General features: G+C 41.7%; 1 protein-coding gene across 4 annotated transcripts in view; it reads right to left on the reverse strand.

The window, feature by feature from the left end:
• The window catches only part of LOC145996932 (ribitol-5-phosphate transferase FKTN-like), a 90,510-nt gene that overhangs the window by 43,618 nt on the left and 25,200 nt on the right, over window positions 1-21,692 (reverse strand). For all 4 annotated transcript variants that reach the window (XM_083133511.1, XM_083133510.1, XM_083133509.1 and 1 more), the window contains 3 exons: window positions 19,344-19,462; window positions 16,953-17,215; window positions 13,892-14,147 (listed from right to left, as the gene is read on the reverse strand). In XM_083133511.1, coding sequence (XP_082989637.1) covers window positions 13,892-14,147; window positions 16,953-17,215; window positions 19,344-19,462 — 638 coding nt within the window. The remainder of the gene's footprint in view (window positions 1-13,891; window positions 14,148-16,952; window positions 17,216-19,343; window positions 19,463-21,692) is intronic.

Genomic DNA, 21,692 nt, shown 5'->3' on the forward strand with positions numbered 1-21,692 from the left:
CGTATTTTCGAAAAGTCTCGAACAACCGAAATACCAGCAACTTATGAAACTGTACGAGGGACTGGGCATTGCAACTTTCGCATCTGAAATCATTCCACTGGACGATTGTCTCGAGAATTCCGTTGTGGTGTTCGACGACATGATCTTGGAAAATCAAAACGAGATTCGTAATTTTTTCACTCGAGGTCGTCACAAAGGATTGGATTGTTTCTACCTGGCACAAACTTTTTCCAAGGTTCCGAAACAACTGCTACGCGACAACGCTAATTTCATATGTTTGTTTCGACAAGACCACACCAATTTAAAACACCCACACGATGATTACGTAGGGGCTGAAATGAATTACAATCTATTTTCTAAATTCTGCTCCCACTGTTGGAACCAAGGTGATTTCGGATTCGTGACCATTGACATGACTCGAAAAGCAAACCATGGAAAGTATAGGAATAAAATAAACGTTTATCTAGACGTCTCAAAGGCTAACAAGAGGACAATTTCAGATTTGCAACAAGAAGAAAAAATCCAAAAAAAATCAAAGGTCGTAAGAAGCTAAAAAATAAAATTTGAAAAAAAAACGTTCTTTTTTTTCAAACGTCCGACAAGCATATATAAAATAACCATTACAACAAAAAGTGAGTGTTAGAAAAAGTGGATAGTCTCAAGAGGGTGACAGCAAGAAAACTACGAAAACCGAACGTATAGGCTGAGAATTCGACGTTTCAGAAACGTTTCAACGTATATAGAAAAATGTCAAAACGTCAATTTCAAGAAGAGGACAATCTCAAGTTGCGGGAAAATCTAGTGAAACGCTTCAAAGGTTGGAAATCCGAGAATCGCGGATCCTACGAAGAGAAGAAACGTCAAGATAAACCTGTGATCGACGCCATCAGCGGTCTAGGTAAAGAAATTAAAAGTGTCACGGAACAAAATAAAAATTTGATCAACGAACTCGTACCACTCGCAGCTAAAAGTTACGCCGTACCCACGCCCATTTCGAGCATTCCTTCGACGCCGTTCGAACTGAAGGAAGTACCGGCACGACGTCAAGCCATAAGCAGTACCTCTTCGTCTTCGGATAAGATCGAGTTGGGACCTTTGGCACGAGACTACCTGAGCACGGGGAAATTCGACAAGGATGAAGTGTTCGGATTGTATCCGAGCATGGAAACCAACGAAGGCGGTGTCGTGTGGAAGATTGGAAAATCGAAGGTGACCTTCGAAGGCAACGACATTAAAGTTAATTTAGGAGAGAAGGATAGTTGGACCAGGTATCCGGGTACGGTGGGACTGTGGGAACTCGTCGCCAAAAAGCAGCCGAAAGATTACACCGACGAAGATTACCAAAGTTACAAGGAAATTCTGATCATGACGGATGCCTTGTACCAGAACAACGACGCCTCGCAAAATAGGGTGAAATCGAGCAGCGGCGAGAAGTACAGGAATCTCATCAAACCGATTTGGAACCAGGTCAAAACAGGCAGCGGCGTCAAACGCTACAACACGTTACCCAAAGAATTCGTTTGGGTGGACGACGTTAGGAAACTCGTGGACCGATTGTTGGTGATAGCCGGCGAAGAGAATGCAGGGAATCGTAATTTCTACAACGAGAAGGTTGGCATCGTGGACATGATCAGCACGAAACTTTCCAACTTCATCGTGAACGACGACAAGGGCATAGGTTACCTGATCAAAATCATCAACACCCTGCCTCCCAAATTCTGGAATGTGGCCGAAGGAAAGGGACTCGTGAACGACATCATCAACAAGTTACCTTTCGAGATGCATCTACCTGGCTACCAATACTGCGGACCGGGTACCAAACTCGAGAAAAGATTGGAGAGAGGAGACAAGGGTGTGAATCCGTTGGACGTGGCATGCAAAGATCACGACATCGCCTACAACACCACGCAGACGAATCTGGACGCACGTCACGAAGCAGACAAAAAATTGGAACATGCAGCTTTCGAAAGGTTCGTGAGCAGAGACGCATCGTTGGGTGAACGGGTCGCCGCACTGGGTACCACCATCGCCATGAACACAAAACAAAAATTGGGGTGGGGGCTGTAATTAAATAACATACAGTAAAAAAAAATGTCTACGCATATAACAGACTTACCAACAGAAGTGTTATACAAAATATTTATATTTACTTTCGACGATAGTCACGAGGATGTTAAAAAGCTTATTGATTTAGTTAAAATAACACCACAATTTCGCTTGCCCTGTGAAATGATACTTCTGGATCATCTGAGAAAAATAAGCGGTGTAAAATCTTCTTCTTCTCCCTATGCTTTTTTTTTCGGGCTGCTGATGAAAAATCGGCTGATAAGATGGACAAACTTCACGAGTGGAGACAGGGGAGGAGACGATATACAGACGACTGGTATGCTTCAAATGCTGAAACCAGCAGGATCATCGATCACTTGATCGCATTAGGCAATGCCGAAATTTTTTTCTATAAATAACACACTGTAAAAAATCTACGAGACCAAAAAAAATATTTCTTCGATATGAGTGAAAAAATTAGTGACGTCCAGGCATTAAAACAAATGCTAAATTTGTCAGTCGAATATATAAAAATTCAGGAATTGGAAGTGGACAAACCTTACGCAATAACTTCTGGTTCAATTGTTGCAACCCAGTTTGGTCCTAAAGTACGTCTGTTGCTCAACGGACAATACAGTCTATTTTTACCAGATCGATACGCTAGCATGTTATCCGACGAGAAGCTATCCATTTTAATCGAGAACACAACTCGAATCGTGTACAAGGGGACAAAAGAACTTCTTGGTAAGAAAACAAAGCACATAATCGAATTTGTTTAATAGCTGCAAAGTATATATAAATAACATACCGTAAAAAAATTACACGGGAGGGAAAACAAAAAATCTCTGAACATATATAAAATAACATACCGTAAAAAAAAAATTACATCATGAAGGCCAAGGGCGTCGTGTACCAGATACCATATTCGAATCTGAAAACACTGGGTGCCCTCGATGGGTTACTCACCAAGAAACAACGCGAGAAGAAACGTTCATGCTTGTCTAAAGGACACGGAATGAAATTGCTGCTCAGCACTCCACAATTGAAAAAGTTGCAGCATTCGCGGAAGCAGCAGAAGATTGGAGGTTTCATATTCAGCATTCCGGCCATCTTGGCAGCTTTGGGTGCAGTGGGCAGCTTGGCAGGAGGCAGTGCTGCCATTGCCAAAACCGTCATCGATGCAAAAAAGAACAAGGCCGAGCTGGAAGAACAGAAACGTCACAACCTGGCTATGGAAAAGAAGGGGAAAGGTGTGACCAAAAAGCGAAAAAACAACCTCGATGCTTTGAAGAAATATAAAAAAAAGAAGAAGCCCTGTCCAACTTCGATATTGAATCTCTGATCGAACTGTTGGGAATAAGGAACTTTAGGGGTGTTTTCATGTCCGATTCTCTACCCTCTGCTGTGAAGAAAAAGGAGTATGGCGTGGTCAACCTGGACAGCTACAAAAATCCTGGTACACATTGGATATGCTACCTCAAAATTGACGATCACAAAGCATTTGTTTTCGATTCGTTCGGTGGCACACCGCCTGCCAGGTTGGTGAAGTATCTCAGTGTTGCCAACCTCTACTACAATGACGAACGCATCCAGGGTTTCACCGATGTTAACTGCGGCCACCTATGCCTTTCCGTTCTCGCATACATGTCTAAAATAAATAACCCCTCAGTGGAGCATTTTCAGAAAGCATTGTGGTACCTAAAACACTATGGGAGTGTTCCATCTCACCAGCGAGACTTCGGTCTTGAAACTCGCGTTGCATGACGACATCATCTATCCTAAATCTATTGCTCTTCGTGCATTCTACAGCATGTACTTGATACCCAATGTCACGGAGCACAATAACAAAATTACTGTTGGAAATGAAAAAATAGTTATCATGCCAGGACAGTACAATCTGTCTACCTTGCAAGCCCAATTGCCAAGAAATATACTGCTATCTCAAAATTCTGTAACTCACAGAGTTGAAATTGTGTCTGCTACGGAAACAGTAGACCTAGGCACTGTTGGAGAGCTTCTGGGATTCGAGAACAACACAAAGCTCGAACCTGGCATCAAGCACATCGGTGCCAACATTCCTAAATTTCTAGCTATCGAGACTCTGAACATACATTGCAACGTGGCAGAAGGCATGATCACCAAATCCTTGGATGGCATCCCAGGCAGCCACAAGCAGACAGGTATCATCGCTACGTTCAAACCAAACTCTGAATTCATGGAACCGATTATATACACACCCTCACCACCGATATACTTCCCCATATCTCGTAATCGCATAGACAACATAGAATTGGCAGTGACAAACGAGAAGGGGGAGGTGGTGAATTTTGCCGGAGCTACTACCACCGCCGTCGTGGAGATTAACGTATAATAAATAACAATCATGGAGCAAATCGAAAGTTACGAGTTGCAGTCCTTCCCACCCAATCGTCGCACTTTCGCCAATTTGAACGAACCGAACAGGGAGATTGAATACGATGTGGACGTCGGGGATGGGTTCATTCACCCTCACAGAGCTGATTTGTATATCAAGTTTGATGTGGTGAAGAGAGACAACGGGAAAGCTTTTAACGCCAATGCAAATTTAAAACTTGTGGACAATTTTGTACCGCATCTGTTCTCGCAAGTGGAAGTTAGAAAGCATGGCACCGTCATCCATAGGGTTGACTACCCCGGGATTACTTCTACAGCTGTGGGAACACTGAAGCTCTCCAAGACCGATGCAGCATACTACCAGGCAGGGGGATTCGAAGCAGGTATAAAAATCAAAACTCGAAGCCACACAGTACTGTTTCCCATGCGCTTGCTTCCAGGCTTTTTCTCCGACTACACGGAGATCATGTGGAAGGGTGGTTTACGCGTCACTTTTCGCAGAAGCGCCAACGACAACGATGTGCTGATGCGTTACAGCACCTTGGGTGCAGACGGTGCAGCACTTGCCAACACACTACCCGACGCTGCCAAGTGCGTCATCCAGTCCATGGAGCTGCGCATGCCTGTGGTAGAATACGAATCTAATTACGGTCTCAAGTACAAAGCCGACATCTTGAAGAACCCCCAAGTACCCATCCAATTTTACGGCTACCAGTGCGTGCAGAAACCTGCTTCCGGCAACCATTTTGAATTTGATGTTACTACGCAGTTCAACAGCATCCGGTACGATATGCCAGAGTTTACCGTCGTGCTCTTCCAGACGGGGAAAGATAATAACCAAGAGAAAGATTCTAGCCAGTTTGATAATTGCAAAATTAAGAATGTTTACCTCAAAAATGGGAGGAATGAAGTTTTCCCACGCGAGAACTACAATCTAAACATTACGAACAACGATTACCTGAAACTTTACGAGGCGTACACAGCTTACAAGAGAGTGACCTCCGGCAATATGGACGTGTACTACAACCCCAGCGAGTTCATAGCTCGCAGACCCATGTTCGTCATCAACACATCTAAAAGAAAACAGGTGGTTGTTAACGATCGCACCAACATAAAGATCGTATGCGAGTTCCACGACGCCTTGCCTGCAGATACTCTGTGCAGCGTCATTCTTATTGCAGAGAAAACATTTGTGTATGACGTCAAGAATGAAAGAGTAACTGAACAGTTTTAGATACAAAAAAAAATTTTAAAAATAGCACACAATAAGAAATGTGGAATTTTATATACACAAGTACAAACTACAATAAGCAGTTTCCCAGAAGTTTAATTTTGCTGTGCCATGCATGTAATCGAGGAAGTTGAAGTAAATTAAAATTGATTTTTTTTTTTTTCATTTTGCATTGCCTATTACTTTTTGTTGCACTCTGGGCAGGCCTTACTAGTTTGGAGGAGATAGTGGCCCCACGGAAGTGTGTGGACCCCACATTCAAGAATACACCTCTTGTCGTCGTGTGCATCCAGAGCAACTTTCCTGACAATATTAGTTGTAAGCACATGATCGACGCTTTGGATACGATGCTCTTTTTGTAGAATGGGCGATTTTGTTCTGAGGCACTCGAGGTAATCCTCAAACTTGAGGTGCTCCCGAACCACTTGCCTGCTTACACCCTTTGCCTTCTTGGTAACGCTGCCCTCGGCCCGAATTGCATAGGCTTTGGCACGAAGTCCAGCAAACTCCACAATCACATCCCCGTCTTTCTCGTCCTTGAGTTTGCCGGGTATTTTTTTGTTCCGGGGCAGAATTCCATACCGGTTTAGCTGGGGATAGCCCGATGTGTCGAAGAGCCTGACAAGAGCTGGAACTTTGGCTATATCACCATATGCATCGGCCGTGCGAACATGGTACACCAGGCTGTCTGTGTCTGTGTAGAGGAGCGAGATATTGTGGTTGTAGTGTGCACGTAGTATGTCGTAATATGTCTCGAACATGCACAACTTGCTCAGATCCAAAACTGCAGCTCCCACATAGATGGGCTTGTCGAGTAGCACCTCGCCCCGGTTCATGTGAATCAGAGACATCTGTTCGTTGTAAATTGTTCGAGATCTGAACAGCGAGCTTGCAACAAGTCGACGACACTGTGTTTTCTTCGTCACCAACCTCACATCAACGCGATTTCGCACATTCTCCATAGTCTTCCCAAATACCGCATTGTTCATTAATTTGAAAAAATCGCGATCAAGTTCCGAAGTGGCAGCAGTGCGATGTTTGGTGTTCAGTTCGATGTACGGCTTCAACCATGGAGACTGCCTGAACAAGAGCACGCGGTGAACTGCTTTGACCGAGACCCCTTGCTGCATTAACCACTGGAGGTTCCGGTAGTGTAGCACATAACGTTTTTTGGGCTCCAAGTCCATGACGAGCTTCGGTTGATCCGAGCCAGGTGGACACTTGAATTCCGGAGCAGGCGAAAGGTCACAGAATGTATCCTGCAGCTTCTCGGGGAAGTCAAGGTCCACCTCGGCAAAAAACCCAAACTTGTCGCACTCTTTTTCGATGTCGTGGTATAAAGGATCAACCCACTCAAACTGTCCTGTTGGGAGTGGCTGCATCATGGAGTGCCCGTAAAGGTTATTCACATCGGTGTACATGATGTAGCTTGATGGTTGGGAGGGGTCGTAACCAGTGGCCATGTGGTGATTGTTGGCGTGTGCGAAGCGTTGCGACACTTGGACCATGCCGCCCCGGATAGCTCTCTCGATGAAAAGCATGATATCAATATCGGAGATAAGTGAAAGTTTAATTTTAGTCAGCAGAAGCATGGCCGACCATGCCAGTCCAGGAAGGCTGTAAAAATATACAGGGTCCAGGTTGTAAATGTTTATCGCAGTCGCCCGAAACGCCTGGAACACATCAGCAAGAAGCGTCACATCAAGCTTCAGGTATGCATCGTGGTAATCACCGAAAGTTCGGCAACCCAACTTGACCCACATAGACTGAGCATGCTTGTACTCCTCGTCGGTAATACCTGAACCTCTCAGCTGGCTGTAGAACTTATCCTGGGGAGGCAGCAACTCTTCTTCGAACTTGGAAGGGTCTGTGACGTATTCGTAGGGGTAGACCCCTTTACGTCTGATGAGTGCGACATCTAAGTTCGGGAAACTTGATGTGGTAATGGCTAGTTGGTCGTCTCTGAGCTTCCCAGCAAGAGCATCCAGGCTTGCCTGGAGGAACCTCAGAGAGTCGAGGAACCGAAGCTCGATGCTCCTGTTTTTTGAGTTGGGGATCGGCACCCTCTTGCTGATGCTAATATAACGCTCCTCGTTTTGTGCCAGGACATTGATTCTTGCATTGTCGTACCCTAGATGTGTGACCAAGTGATGGAAATCATATCCCGAGCCATTGTGAAAAAAGACCGGTATGAAGCGCGGGTCTTTGGCACTCAAGTTACACCTGTTGCACCATGGGCCAATGTAGCTTCAGGTCCCATAATGGTCATGGTGGTGGACCTTTTTGTTATCGTCAGTGAAGACCGAGTTGCAAACAGGACAATTTAGAGCTATTTCGTGCTGATGCTTGTCTTTGGGAGACAGTGGCAGCATGGGCTTGGGGGCCAACAGCATCTTCCCTATCTTGATGGCTTCCTGTTGCATTCTCTCCAGGAAGTGTTTGACCGGGTCGGGACCGCGATACACATAGGGCTCGGAGGCAATATGTTGGTCTCGCCACACCACAACATAGGAGTAACTCGAGGCCTCGTGGATTTGGAAAGGAATGGTAGAGGATGTTTCGGGGTTGGGCTCGCAGTTAGACAGAGGTTGAAGAAAGGCCTCGAAGTCTGCTACAATAAAGGCAGGATGCTTCACCATAGCACTGTGCATGCGAGAGCACTCTACTGGACCAGGTTCGGGCAGGATAGTTCGTGCAGGCTTGTTGGTACCACAGTAGAGCATGTGGCGAGCTAGCTTCTCAGCAGCAATGTTGGGTCCTCGAGAGTGTTTGAATTTATATTGTTTTCGGTTGTCGAAAGTGGACAGGCACCTGCGACACACCTCGACATGGTGACTATCACTGCTCCGTTGGCTCGAAACAAGCCGAGAGAGGGAACGGATAAGGGTGTAATGGTGATGGGTTTCGTCCTTGATGAGCAGGAGGTTGATTTCTCGTGCCTCGTTGTTGTTGCTCACGTTGCTCACCCGGATGGGGTGGACGTTGTTTGCCTCGGTGAGACCGTAAACATTGATGGCTAATTGCAGGCCCAACAAGTCACGAGCACGAACCTCAAACTTGCGAATATGCGAGACTTCTACAGGGTAGGCAATCCCGGCCATTGCATCCTCCAGTTCCGACTCATACTGCGTGTAGTGGTTAACACGGTACGAGTGGTTTTCCCAGTGAACAGGGTGCAATGCTGCCAGCACCGACCAGAGGAAGCATTTGGTGTCTTTGTTCTGAATATTGAGAACCGCTTTCCTTGCTTCAACCTCGGGTGGCAGGGCAATATAGCTAGACCCTGCCAGTGGCAGGAATTTGTTAAGTTTCAGACAAAGTTCGTGGGGGTCGCCACACAGCGAACCGCCCGAGCCTTCAGCCTGATGCTCCTCGTGCTTTGCCACAAGCTCCTCGACAAACTTGTCGTAGATGCTGTCGAGGTCAGTGACATCTGCCTGATGCAGTGTTTTTGCTTTTGTGGCATGGAAGAATTTATATATTTCATCAGTCGGTTTCTTATACTTGCAGCATAGCACAGCATAGAATTTAGTGGAGTGTGTGGCCAATACATCGTTGAGGATGGATATTATCTTAGCTCGCTCGCTCTCCAGAAAACTACGCACATCGCAGAAGCTGTCTGATGTTATGTCAAAATCTTCTAATAAATACTCAAACGCAAATCGGTCTGCTTTCTTCGCCAGCTTGACGCGTTTGGCAGGTGGCGATGCATCGAGAGAGGTTACTTCTACCTTTCGCTTGGAAGGTTGCGGTAGAGATGTTCCAGTGCTCTTGCAAGTAAGCTGGTGTCGCTTGAAGTTGGCAATAGTAATATTTTTTCCACACTTAGAGCACAGTTTGGTCGCACATATTCGCTTTCCCGGCACACAAGTACGACAGTGTCTTTGAAAATGTACACTTGACACAGCAGTTTGGCACGTAGGGCAATTTTTTACAGAACGCATAATGCAGAGATTTTTTGGGGGTATGTTATTTAATACCGAATGCCGTGCAATGCAAAATATAATTGTTAACTTTTTTTAACTATTCTCTATGACCTTACTTGGGTTTTTTTTTTTTCGTCAAATTATATGCTTCTAGTCTCCTATACAATACAATATACGTACAATATTGTCAACAGTATCATATTTGAGCAGGTCGCATGTCTCCTAAACACTACAGCTCACAGGTTGGTAAAATCTGACATGAAGGCAGATAATATGCTTAAGTCTTATTTATATATAATTTTCACGGGCGTACAATATTGTCAACAATATCATATTTGAGCAAGTCGCTTATCACCTAAACACTACAGCTCACAGGTTGGTAAAATCTGACATGAAAGCAGATAATATGCTTAAGTCTTATTTATATATAATTTTCACGGGCGTACAATATTGTCAACAATATCATATTTGAGCAGGTCGCTTGTCACCTAAACACTACAGCTCACAGGTTGGTAAAATCTGACATGAAAGCAGATAATATGCTTAAGTCTTATTTATATGTAATTTTCACGGGCGTACAATATTGTCAACAGTATCATATTTGAGCAGGTCGCTTGTCACCTAAACACTACAGCTCACAGGTTGGTAAAATCTGACATGAAAGCAGATAATATGCTTAAGTCTTATTTTTATGTAATTTTCACGGGCGTACAATATTGTCAACAGTATCATATTTGAGCAGGTCGCATGTCTCCTAAACACTACAGCTCACAGGTTGGTAAAATCTGACATGAAGGCAGATAATACGCTTAAATCTTATTTATATGTAATTTTCACGGGCGTACAATATTGTTAAGAGCGTCAGTTTCCGTAGAGCTCTCTTTTTCCATCCTCCCTCTATACAGTGAAGCTGTAAAAAAAAAAAAAAAAAAAAAAAAAACGCAATTAGCTAAATTTACTCAAGCTTTTATTTTTCATAATGTCAAGAGCATCTACCTCTAGCGCAGGTTGCTTGTTGCTAACTTACAGACTGATAAGAGCTTATGTAAGAGCACCCCGCTTGGCGACGAGCTGTAGAAGCCACAATTACCTAACCTATTTTTTTAAATATATTTATAAAATCCATCTAATGTCTGAGGTTAGGTTAGGTTAGGTTAGGTTAGGATAAGTTAGGTTAGGTTAGGTTAGGTTAGGATAGGTTAGGTTAGGTTAGGTTAGGTTAGGTTAGGTTGGGTTAAGTTAGGTTAGGTTAGGTTAGGTTAGGTTAGGTTGGGTTGGGTTAGGTTAGGTTAGGTTAGGTTAGGTTGGGTTAGGTTAGGTTGGGTTAGGTTAGGTTAGGTTAGGTTAGGTTGGGTTAAGTTAGGTTAGGTTAGGTTGGGTTAGGTTAGGTTGGGTTAAGTTAGGTTAGGTTAGGTTAGGTTAGGTGAATTTAAAAAAATATATATTATATTTGTTAACTGTTTAAGGAAATTTTTTGCAAAATACCCCGACAACGTTTCAGCTACTAGGACCTCATTACCATGAGCCTAATCCTAGTAAGCCACATACACACCTGTTCTTCGTATCGCATATGCTAGTAAGTCAGATGACATCATGGGAGAATCACATTTCCCCCAATGATCCCACCACAACAAACGTCGCACATGCTAGAAGAAACAGGATCAGGATATTTTATGCTAAATTTACGGCTGCCTGTATGCAGTTATAGGCAAATCATTAAAAGAGCGCTCTAATATACAATGATTTCTCCTACCATGTACCCTAACATACAATTTAACATACCATGTAAAATTTCGATTCGTCTATATATACCCAACAAAACTCAGAAACTGTCATACGCGAGAGCTAATATTTTGCAACAACTATAATTACCCAACACTAGCAACAAGAACAAAAAAAATATATCAATTACTTGTATAATATTAATTAGTAACTTTAGATAATATTAATTATTAGTTTTCAGTTGTAATTAATTTTAAAAAAACAATTAATAACATGTTAGGTGATGATAACCAAGTGCAAAAAGCATTGCATTTTTTACACACAAACAAAGCACCACTTAGTTCACAAAACCTCCAACAGATGGCAGATAGTTACATGGTTCTAGTTAGGATGATTTTTGGGTTGTTGGATTGGGGTTGAAGAAGACTATTTGTTGTAATGACCACAGTATTGTTTTTTTTTTTTTTTTTTGTGTGTTTTCTGTTCTCTTACGAGAATTTATATAGGTTGTCATAGAACCCTCCAATTCATGACTTAGGAAAAATCTGTTTGCTGATTCATCATGTACACCTATACGTGAGAAAAAGTATGAATAGAACCTATGTTCGGAAATCCAAAATGGCGACCGGAAGTGGGGTTATCTTGGAAACGGTAAGACTTAGGAAAAATCTGTTTGCGGATTCATCATGTACACCTATACGTGAGAAAAAGTATGAATAGAACCTATGTTCGGAAATCCAAAATGGCGACCGGAAGTGGGGTTATCTTGGAAACGGTAAGACTTAGGAAAAATCTGTTTGCGGATTCGTCATGTACGCCTATACGTGAGAAAAAGTATGAATAGAACCTATGTTCGTAAATCCAAAATGGTGACCGGAAGTGGGGTTATCTTGGAAACGGTAAGACTTAGGAAAAATCTGTTTGCGAATTCATCATGTACACCTATACGTGAGAAAAAGTATGAATAGAACCTATGTTCGTAAATCCAAAATGGCGACCGGAAGTGGGATTATCTTGGAAACGGTAAGACTTAGGAAAAATCTGTTTGCGAATTCGTCATGTACGCCTATATGTAAGTAAAATATGAATAGAACCTATGTTCGGAAATCCAAAATGGCGACCGGAAGTGGGGTTATCTTGGAAACAGTAAGACTTAGGAAAAATCTGTTTGCGGATTCATCATGTACGCCTATATGTAAGTAAAATATAAATAGAACCTATGCTCGAAAATCCAAAATGGCGACCGGAAGTAGGTTATCTTGGAAACAGAAAGACTTAGAAAAAATCTGTTTGCGAATTCGACGACTGCAAGATCAAGAACGTTTATCTCAAAAATGGACGTAACGAAGTGTTCCCGCGCGAGAATTACAACCTCGACATGACCAAAGACGATTACCTCAAACTTTACGAAGCGTTCTCGGCTTACAAACGCGTGACCGAGGGAAACGTGGACATGTACTACACGCCCAGCGAATTCAAAACCCACAGACCCATGTCCGTCATCAATACCACGAAAAGAAAGAAGGTGGTGGTCAACGATCGCACCAACATCAAGGTCGTCTGCGAGTTCAACAGTCCGCTGCCCGCCGATACTCTATGCAGCGTCATCCTGGTCGCAGAGAAGTCCTTCGTCCACGACGTGAAGAACGAGAGGGTCACAGAGCAGTTTTAAAAAATAATTCGGCGAGCTCCACCGAGCTCCACTTTCGGTTTGTGAACCGGGCTTATTGCACTACGACGAGTTGGAAACACTGCTAGTGGGTTTATAAGTCGGTGCTGCCAACTCCTATTTGTAGGTTAGCTTAGCCTGTGAAAGATCATATAGTAGAATTTTCTTCGGATGGGTTGGCAAAACCCAAGCCTCAAAGGAGGAACATCCAATAGAGTTGCTAAATGTAAAAAGAGGACAATAGGTCCCCCCTCATAAAAGGCTACAGTAAGAGCCCACAGTATTGCCAACACTAGGCCCCCAGCAGTGTTGCCAAACATAAAGGGTACATGGACCCCTCAGGCCCTTTGATAGGTTAGATTAGGTTAGGTTAGGTTAGGTTGGGTTGGGTTGGGTTGGGTTGGGTTGGGTTGGGTTGGGTTAGGTTAGGTTGGTTAGGTTAGGTTAGGTTAGGTTAGGTTAGGTTAGGTTAGGTTAGGTTGGGTTGGTTTAGGTTAGGTTGGTTAGGTTAGGTTAGGTTAGGTTAGATTAGAGTAGGTTAGGTTAGGTTAGGTTAGGTTAGGTTAGGTTAGGTTAGGTTAGGTTAGGTTAGATTAGAGTAGGTTAGGTTGGGTTAGGTTAGGTTAGGTTAGGTTAGAGTAGGTTAGGGTAGGTTAGGGTAGATTAGAGTAGGTTAGGGTAGGTTAGGGTAGGGTAGGTTAGGGTAGGTTAGGGTAGGTTACGGCGAGCTCCACATGATGATTCGAGCTCCAAATGAGGGCTGTGAACCGGTCAACCTGTACTACTCAAGAACAGTTTACTTTCCCTTGATACATAAGATTTAGCATACTGCGGGAGCAAAAGGGGCAAAAAGTAGGGGGGCAACTGCCTCCCTCGCCTCCCCTAATCGCCGCCACTGTCTCTAGATCTCTAGATATAACTCACCGGAACTTGTCCCCTGAACTGCTGCTGTGGCCCATCCAGGTGTTGTTCTCTCCTTCATAGAAGGCGAAGAGATCCAGTTTCACTCCATCCCTCTTGAGTGACAACACGAAGCTATCGTTTACCCTCCCGTCAACAAACACCACGCTGAAACCACTGCTTTCAAAGTCCAGAAGGACACCCGGCTTGTAATCCTTTGCGTAGAATCCAATGTCGACGTCACTTGTGTAGGATATGATGCCACACTCTCGAAGATAACCTTCAACAATGAACACATTCATTCGTCACAATAGAGTAACAATTATGATTCAAAACACAAACAATATATACACATGTGTTGACTCACCACTGACGCCTGCGTTGGCATGGACGTTTGCAAGTGTTCGTAATCAATTTCGTCCACCATGTAGCTATTGAACTTCAACGTCGAGGTTAGCCAAAAGTGGCAGAATTACAATGCTAAATAAGGTACCTGAACCCGATATGGCCTAGTACCCAATATGACCTATTTGCTGTTTCCAAGTAGTTACATGGTTAATTCAACAGATGACGTTAGTATGTCATATAGATTGTCCGAATGAAGTGATTGAACCTGTTGGCTGCACCTTTAATACAGTAACTTGAGGACAAAGAAACGAAATAGCTTGAACCTCGTGATTGTGATGTACGTGGTCTAATATTGCATAGTCAAGTTATTACTTAGTACATCTTCCAAGCGAAGGTGTTTGGTTATATCTCTAGTACATATTATGATAGCTCATTAATTGTACTTTACAACAATGTACTTAGTTTAGACTTTTATCTAAAGTCCTGTTTATAACGAAGGAAAAAAGAACACTGTGTAAGGTAGACTCAATATGGCCTACATAGGAATATATTGTGAAGGACATGCGCAAATGTGACATTTGTTACTTTTATGTTCACGTAGAGTGCGTAGGAGTCACTAAAGATGAAGAAGGACCTTTTATTTGCACACATAGGCGGAGTTCTGTAGGGGCCAGGGGAGGCCAGTCCCCCAACTTAAAAAAGACTAAAAAAATAACACATGATTAAGTTCAGTTACTACATTTTTGTTATCAAGCCATACCGCAAATCTTGACGTTTGGCATGATGGAATGTGTGTAATTGCGTCTCAATAGCGGGTCTTAGACGATTTAATTGATGTGTACAGTTTGAAGAAATAAAAACGTAACATGACTTTGTGTTGAGTCAACAGTTACTGTTCAGGCATCAAAAGAACTTTTCAATTTAATTTTTCTAAAATTTTTGAAGCTTACTATTGTACCGTAACATTTTAAAAGTAATACGAGTTTTGTATCAATAAAAAAATAATGAAATGCAAAATGCAATAATCGTACAGTTTTGCTTCTTTTAAAACTGACAACCAATATACTTATTAATATTTGTTTACTTAAGCAAGGAAATTTAACATTTTCAAATCTAAAAGGCCTAGAATTCGGTGTTTTTAAGTTGTTGTTACTTAATTTCCGGGGGAAGGTCTCCGGACCCCTTATAAGCTAGGGGATATTCAACAATCATCAGGTACATCATATGCTTCTCCCAGAGCCTGGCCCCCAAAGCAAAAGCTCAAACTCCGCCTATGTTTGCACAGACTGTGATGTGTAATCCATGCTCTTCTGGTGACAAATTATGACAAGTCAACTCCTTGTTTATTGGTTTGTAAACGATGGTAATTCTTTGTGTGATCTCATTATGTGGTTATATAAATTAAATGTAAGTGTATAAATATACTTATTTACATAAAAAAATAACATTGTGGTACTTTCTTTACAATTTCTGTTGCATTTGTGATGTGAAAGAACAAAAAATATCACTAGGCCATATTGGGCATATATGTACCCAATGTGGCCTAAACGTTACTTTGTAAAAATCTTCACCTACCCATGTTAATATTTGGAACTGACTCCAATTTTCAGGAAACGTCCAGAAATGTTCCCTCTCTTGAATCTTGTGATTTTGTACACCATTTTAAACAATCGCAAACCTTAGGGAGGCCATATTGGTTCAGGTACATTAGGAAAAACATTACATCGATGTGAAAATTCGGAAAAAAGTCTATAATCTATATTCAAAAATTGTTCAATTACTGGAAAAATTTGATATTTTCAATAAATTCAATATTTCTTTCATAAAATATGAAGATGCGTTTTTCAGTTTAATCGATTTTACTATTTTTTTTTCAAGGACATTGCAAAAGTAGAATGCAATTATGTAATTCTTCGAATTTTGATGTTGCAATTCTCTATATCGAGCACAGATAATATTAAGTTGAAATCCATTAAAGAATTACTTTAGATTTAACTAATCAAACGTTAATAATATGAATAAAAACAATTAAAAGGTGGATGTCGATTTATGTAATATTAAAAATTGGATAATATTTAAAATTGTGGATAACTGGTGAAGTACATGACTTGTTGGCTACAATCCACCTATAACTCTCTAGACACGTAAAGTGATCGTATACCGGATACCTAAGGAAATGTCCAAATTTGGAAAATAAAACATTACTCAAATTGTGTCCAATTTTGTGTAGTGATACACACGGGAAGTTCTGAGCGTTTTTGACATGGGTACATTTGAGCGCCCTCTATGGAACCACACGGCAGAAAACAGTTGAAATGGTGGCACTAAAAAGCGGATATTTGAATGCATCGGTCAGTGGCATTCGGTCTCGTGAGGTCGAAGCTGTGTTTCTACACATTGTGTAGTTCCTAACGCTGTACATGTGTTAATGATCTTTTGAGAAAGACACAATCACACCACGTTTTGTATATTTTCGATATTATCCCTAGTAAAGTCTATTTGAAGTCAAAACTAATAGCTTATCTTCTGTTGTTTTAACAACCCCCCCCCCCACCCGGAAATTTTTGGTGGGGGATTATAGAGGCGACAATTTCGCATCCTGCCCGCAATCAACCAAAAGTGACAGAAGAACGACGTTAAATAGCAACATTGAAATCAAATAAGATATTTGGCTACTGTGCTTGGTGAAGAAAATGATAGTTTTGGCTTTGAAACGCAACAAAGAGCTTCCACTCACCTAACAATGTGCCAGACTGTAACCAAAACGGGACCTCCAGTCTATCAAGTATGCCTTTGGCTGTGAATATGTTGTTCCTGGATTTATTGACGAATTCTTGAGCGTCATCAGATTTGTCTCTTCCATACTTCTGGACAAAACTGTTTGCAGTTTCCATATCGCACTCCAAGAATCTAGATTGTTTTAATTGTTGGAGGAACTTCTTGATGTTTCTGGGAATCAGTAGGTCCTGGAGATTTATATCAATCCTTTCCGTGTCGAACCTGCAATGATAATACAGGTGGAGATTATTGTAACAATTTCAGTTGGTTATCCTGTCTGAACGCAGGCGCGCATGCGCAGGAATGTCCCATGCTGGCAGTCTGCCACAATGCTACTGTATGCAAATTCGGGCCGAATTTTGAGGAGAAAGAAGAAATTCGATGAGAACGACAAAATTTCAGAGAAATTTGAAGACGTGAAACTCGATATCAGTACAGACTATATCGAAATATTATCTACATTACTTCCAGATACGTACCCCTAATTTTTTGTAGTTACTTCATAATTACACTCCTTTTAGTATAAGCCTACAGCATATGACTATTTATGTATTTATATTTTGTTTATTTTACGTTGCTTTTCTACATCTTTAGTTAATAGCGACGATGAGAATGAATTGGGAACTCATGAAATGGTGCTGGAACAAACACAACTGTACACTCATGCCTGACCAGGTTTCGAACCACGGTTGTCCAGGAAATTTAAATAAATTCAATTCCGGTCCAGGATAGAAAATCAGCAAGTGTAAATGGGTTCTGGACCGTAAAGAACCTTTTTATCTGTTAAGTATTTTAATTTGGTCCGGAAACCTTTTTTCTGGATGAATTTAAACACAGTCCAGGAACCTTTTTTTTTCCGTATCAGTGTAAATAGGGTCCAAGTTCTGTATTGAAATGAAAAATACGCAACTTGGACCGAATTTAAATTGTGGGAAGGAAAAATGTTCCAATCCTGTTGCGGAACACAATAGAACCAATTAGAATTCATTGGTTCCTGGATCTTTATCAATCCCAGGGTCCAAGAATTGTAAATAAATTCAATTCCCGTCCGGGAGAGAAAATCGGCAACCGTAAATGGGTTCTAGACCATGAGGAACCTTTTTACGTTTAAAGTATTTCAATTCAGCCCAGGAACCTCTTTTCCGAATCAATTTGAATACGGTCCAGGAACAATTTTTCTGGATCAATTTAAATTTGGTCATGTTGCGGAATCCACTAGAACTCATGAATTTATGGGTTTCTGGAACTTTAACAACCTTTGGTCGAACCTTGGACATCAAGCTAGATAGCGAGAAGCTATAAGCATGTATCTGATTCATTTGAACATTTATCATCGTTAGGAACATAGACCAACGGAAATACTACTACTACTACCACTAATATCACTACTACTACTAATAATAATACTGCTAGTACTGCTAATACAGCAAGCACCGACTCACAGTGCCAGCCCGGCAGTTTCCACGGTTTAACGGATATCGCTTTGTGCCGTGATGCAACGTTCCGCGCTCATCTTTACTCCGCTGAATAGAAATCTGTATAAAATATGTTTCTCAATGTGAATTAACAATGATAATGTATATTAAAAACAGATGCAAAGAGCTTCAAACAAGACCAATTTTGTATTTGTAGGACTACCCAATACTAAGAAAAACTTGTTTCGCAAAATTCATGATAATGGTTTTTTTCACAATTTTTTTAAATCTGAAAATTACGATTTATGTTTAAAACCTTTCTGCCTTCAACTTACCAAAATTTCATCACGATCTGACAATGGTTGACATCGCAGTGCCCGCTGTTCCTCCCGAAAGGAACCCGTTCGGATGAACGCCTCCACTGCCGCGAATCGTGTCTGCTGAACCGGTCAACGTTCCATGGCAGACAGATTGCGAGCGTTGCAGCTGCCATAGCATGGGCAGTTGTCCCCAATTTTTCATTGATCGCAATTGTCCGTGGTCTCAATTATTGTCCTACATACATTTTTTTAAGAATAGATTTTACTGGAAATCGCGACGAAACAAAACTTAGTACAGTCTCGTCTCATTTCGTCAGTACGAGGTAGGTCTCGTAAGAAAGTCTGGGTGGTACTCGGTTTCGTTACATTTTACGAAATATAAAATACATACATATTAAAACAAAAAAACGAAAGATTTTTCACATATTGTAAACTTGCCAGCCCTCTTTGATATATTTCAACAAGTGGAAAAATAAAATAATTCTCATTCAGTTGAAATTGCACTTCAACAATCATGTTCTCCTTTTCATCATTAAGTGATATTCTTGTTTCGTTTTCAATTTTGATACTGTTTTTACTTGGAAATATACGAGAATAAATGAATGTTTTCCTTACTTGTCAAAAGCACCAGCGTTCTCCATAGCGTTTAGTTGAGACCTTTGGACTCCAATTATTCCTAGCTTTTCCTCCAAGGAATAGTCAAGGTCCAAACTACCGTGCCACCAGAAGTTGCCCTAGAAGCAGAGGCACAAGTCAAATAATATCAATTTATGTGAGAAACGAAAGAGCGAGAGAGAGAGAGAGAGAGAGGAAAATGTACTTCAGAACGATGATGTCCCAATTCAGGAACTCGGAAGAAAGTTCCCAATTCAAGAAATATGACGAAAGATTTCAATTCAGGAACTCTGACGAAATTGACCAATTTAGAAACTATGACGGAAGTTCCCAATTCAGGAACTCGAATAAAAGTTCCCAATTCAAGAACTATGACGAAACTTCCCAATTCAGGAACTATGACGAAAATTCCCAATTCAGGAACTCGGGCGAAATTTCCCAATTCAGGAAGTATGACGAAAATTTTCATTCCAGGAACCGATATTTTCACGTGGGATGTTCCCAACTCAGGAATCGATACCTCGGGAAGGAACAGGGAGAGATAAGAAGCAGTTTTTGAGAGGTTCTTATCGTTCACTCACGTTACCCTGAAATATTACGTACAGTCAGGTACAGATCTGGGTTTTAATGCTACCATTAGCTCACAATGGAATTGATACAACTCCGTGATTGTACATATACGAGGGGCGATCAGGTTGCTCTGACCCTAACATAGAAAGAGCGGCAATAGGGTTTCAATTTTTATTTTATTTTTCAACGTACTCCCCTGCAACTCCAATGCACTTCTCCCATCGGTGCTCCAACGCCTGGATACCTTGCAAAAAAAAATCTTCCGACTGGTCCTCCAACCATGAGTCCACAGCCCTTATCACGTCAGAATCATCAGAAAATTTTTGCCCACGAATGTCATTCTTCAAATGTTTGAACAAATGGAAATCACTGGGGGCAAAATCTGGGGAATAGGGTGGGTGGGGCAGCAATTCGAACGATGCATCTGCGATAGCGGCCCTCGCAATGCGTGAGGTGTGGATAGGTGCATTGTCCTGGTGAAGAAGCACACCACGGGTCAACATCCCACGCCTCTTTTTCGTGATTGAATCACGTAATTTCTTGATTAGGTCACTGTAGTATGTGCCAGTGATGGTTTGGCCTCTTTGTAGATAGTCCAGAAGAAGGACACACTTGCAGTCCGAGAAAATTGAGGCCATTACCTTCTAGGCTAACGTTTGCACCTAGAACTTCTTCGTTGGTGGATAATGTGGGTGTTTCCACTCCATGCTTTGTGATTTTGTTTCTGGGTCGAAGTTATGGACCCATGTTTCATCCATAGTTACAAATCGGGCAAGGAAATCGTCTATATCAGCACGAAACTTGTCAAGAAGTTCTTGACTGATGAGCACTCGCGTGCGCTTCTGATCTGGGGTGAGGTTTCGAGGGACCCATCTTGCAGCAATTTTTTTCATTTGCAATTCCTGGGTAATTATGTTTTGGACAGTGCCATATGACAGGCCACACATCTCAGCAACATGACGGACAGTGACTCGACGATCCTTCAGCAAGATATCGTGGACTTTGATAATGTTTTCGGTCGTCATGACAGTTTTTGGTGCTCCACCTGCATGTTCGTCCTCATACGACTCTCTCCCACAATGAAACTCACGACACCATCTCTTCACCATACTGTATGAAGGAGCACTGTCCCCTAATGTATCCACCAAGTCCTCATGAATTTTGGATACCGTCCACTTCTTCTTCACAAAATATTTGATCACCGCTCTCACCTCAGTTTTCTCCATTCTGGCACATTGACACAACTTCACTCAGTTAAACCCCTGTAAAAAGAAAACTGTACGCTACTCAGACTTGCAATTCAGATTGAAAGCATATAAAGGATCACTAAACAATAACAAAATAAAAAATCAATCGTGACGTCATTCCTTCTATGTTAGGGTCGGAGCAACCTGATCGCCCCTCGTATATCCATTTTCAGAAAAAGAAATATAGAAAGAAAAGGAAATATATATATAAAGGGAAATATATTTTGAGTAAATTGTAGATCTTTTGCTTGTAGGTTAGGTTAGGTTATCAGTTACACAGGTGTGTGTAACGTCAACTATTTCAAACGTCAATTCATCCTCATTAGTAGGACTTCCTGAGTTGGGGAGACATTTCACTGAAATATCCAACTGGTAAGTACCAGTTCCTGAGATGTCACTATTTTAATTGGAAATTCCATAGTTCCTGAGATGTCACTGTTTTAATTGGAAATTCCATAGTTCCTGAGTTGGGTAATCCTGAATCGGTAATAAATCCTCAAAACAAAATGATTACCATCCAGGATAGGATTGC

The sequence above is a fragment of the Lepisma saccharinum genome, chromosome 13, assembly GCF_977018435.1.
Source record: "Lepisma saccharinum chromosome 13, izLepSacc3.1, whole genome shotgun sequence".
NCBI lineage: Eukaryota > Metazoa > Arthropoda > Insecta > Zygentoma > Lepismatidae > Lepisma > Lepisma saccharinum.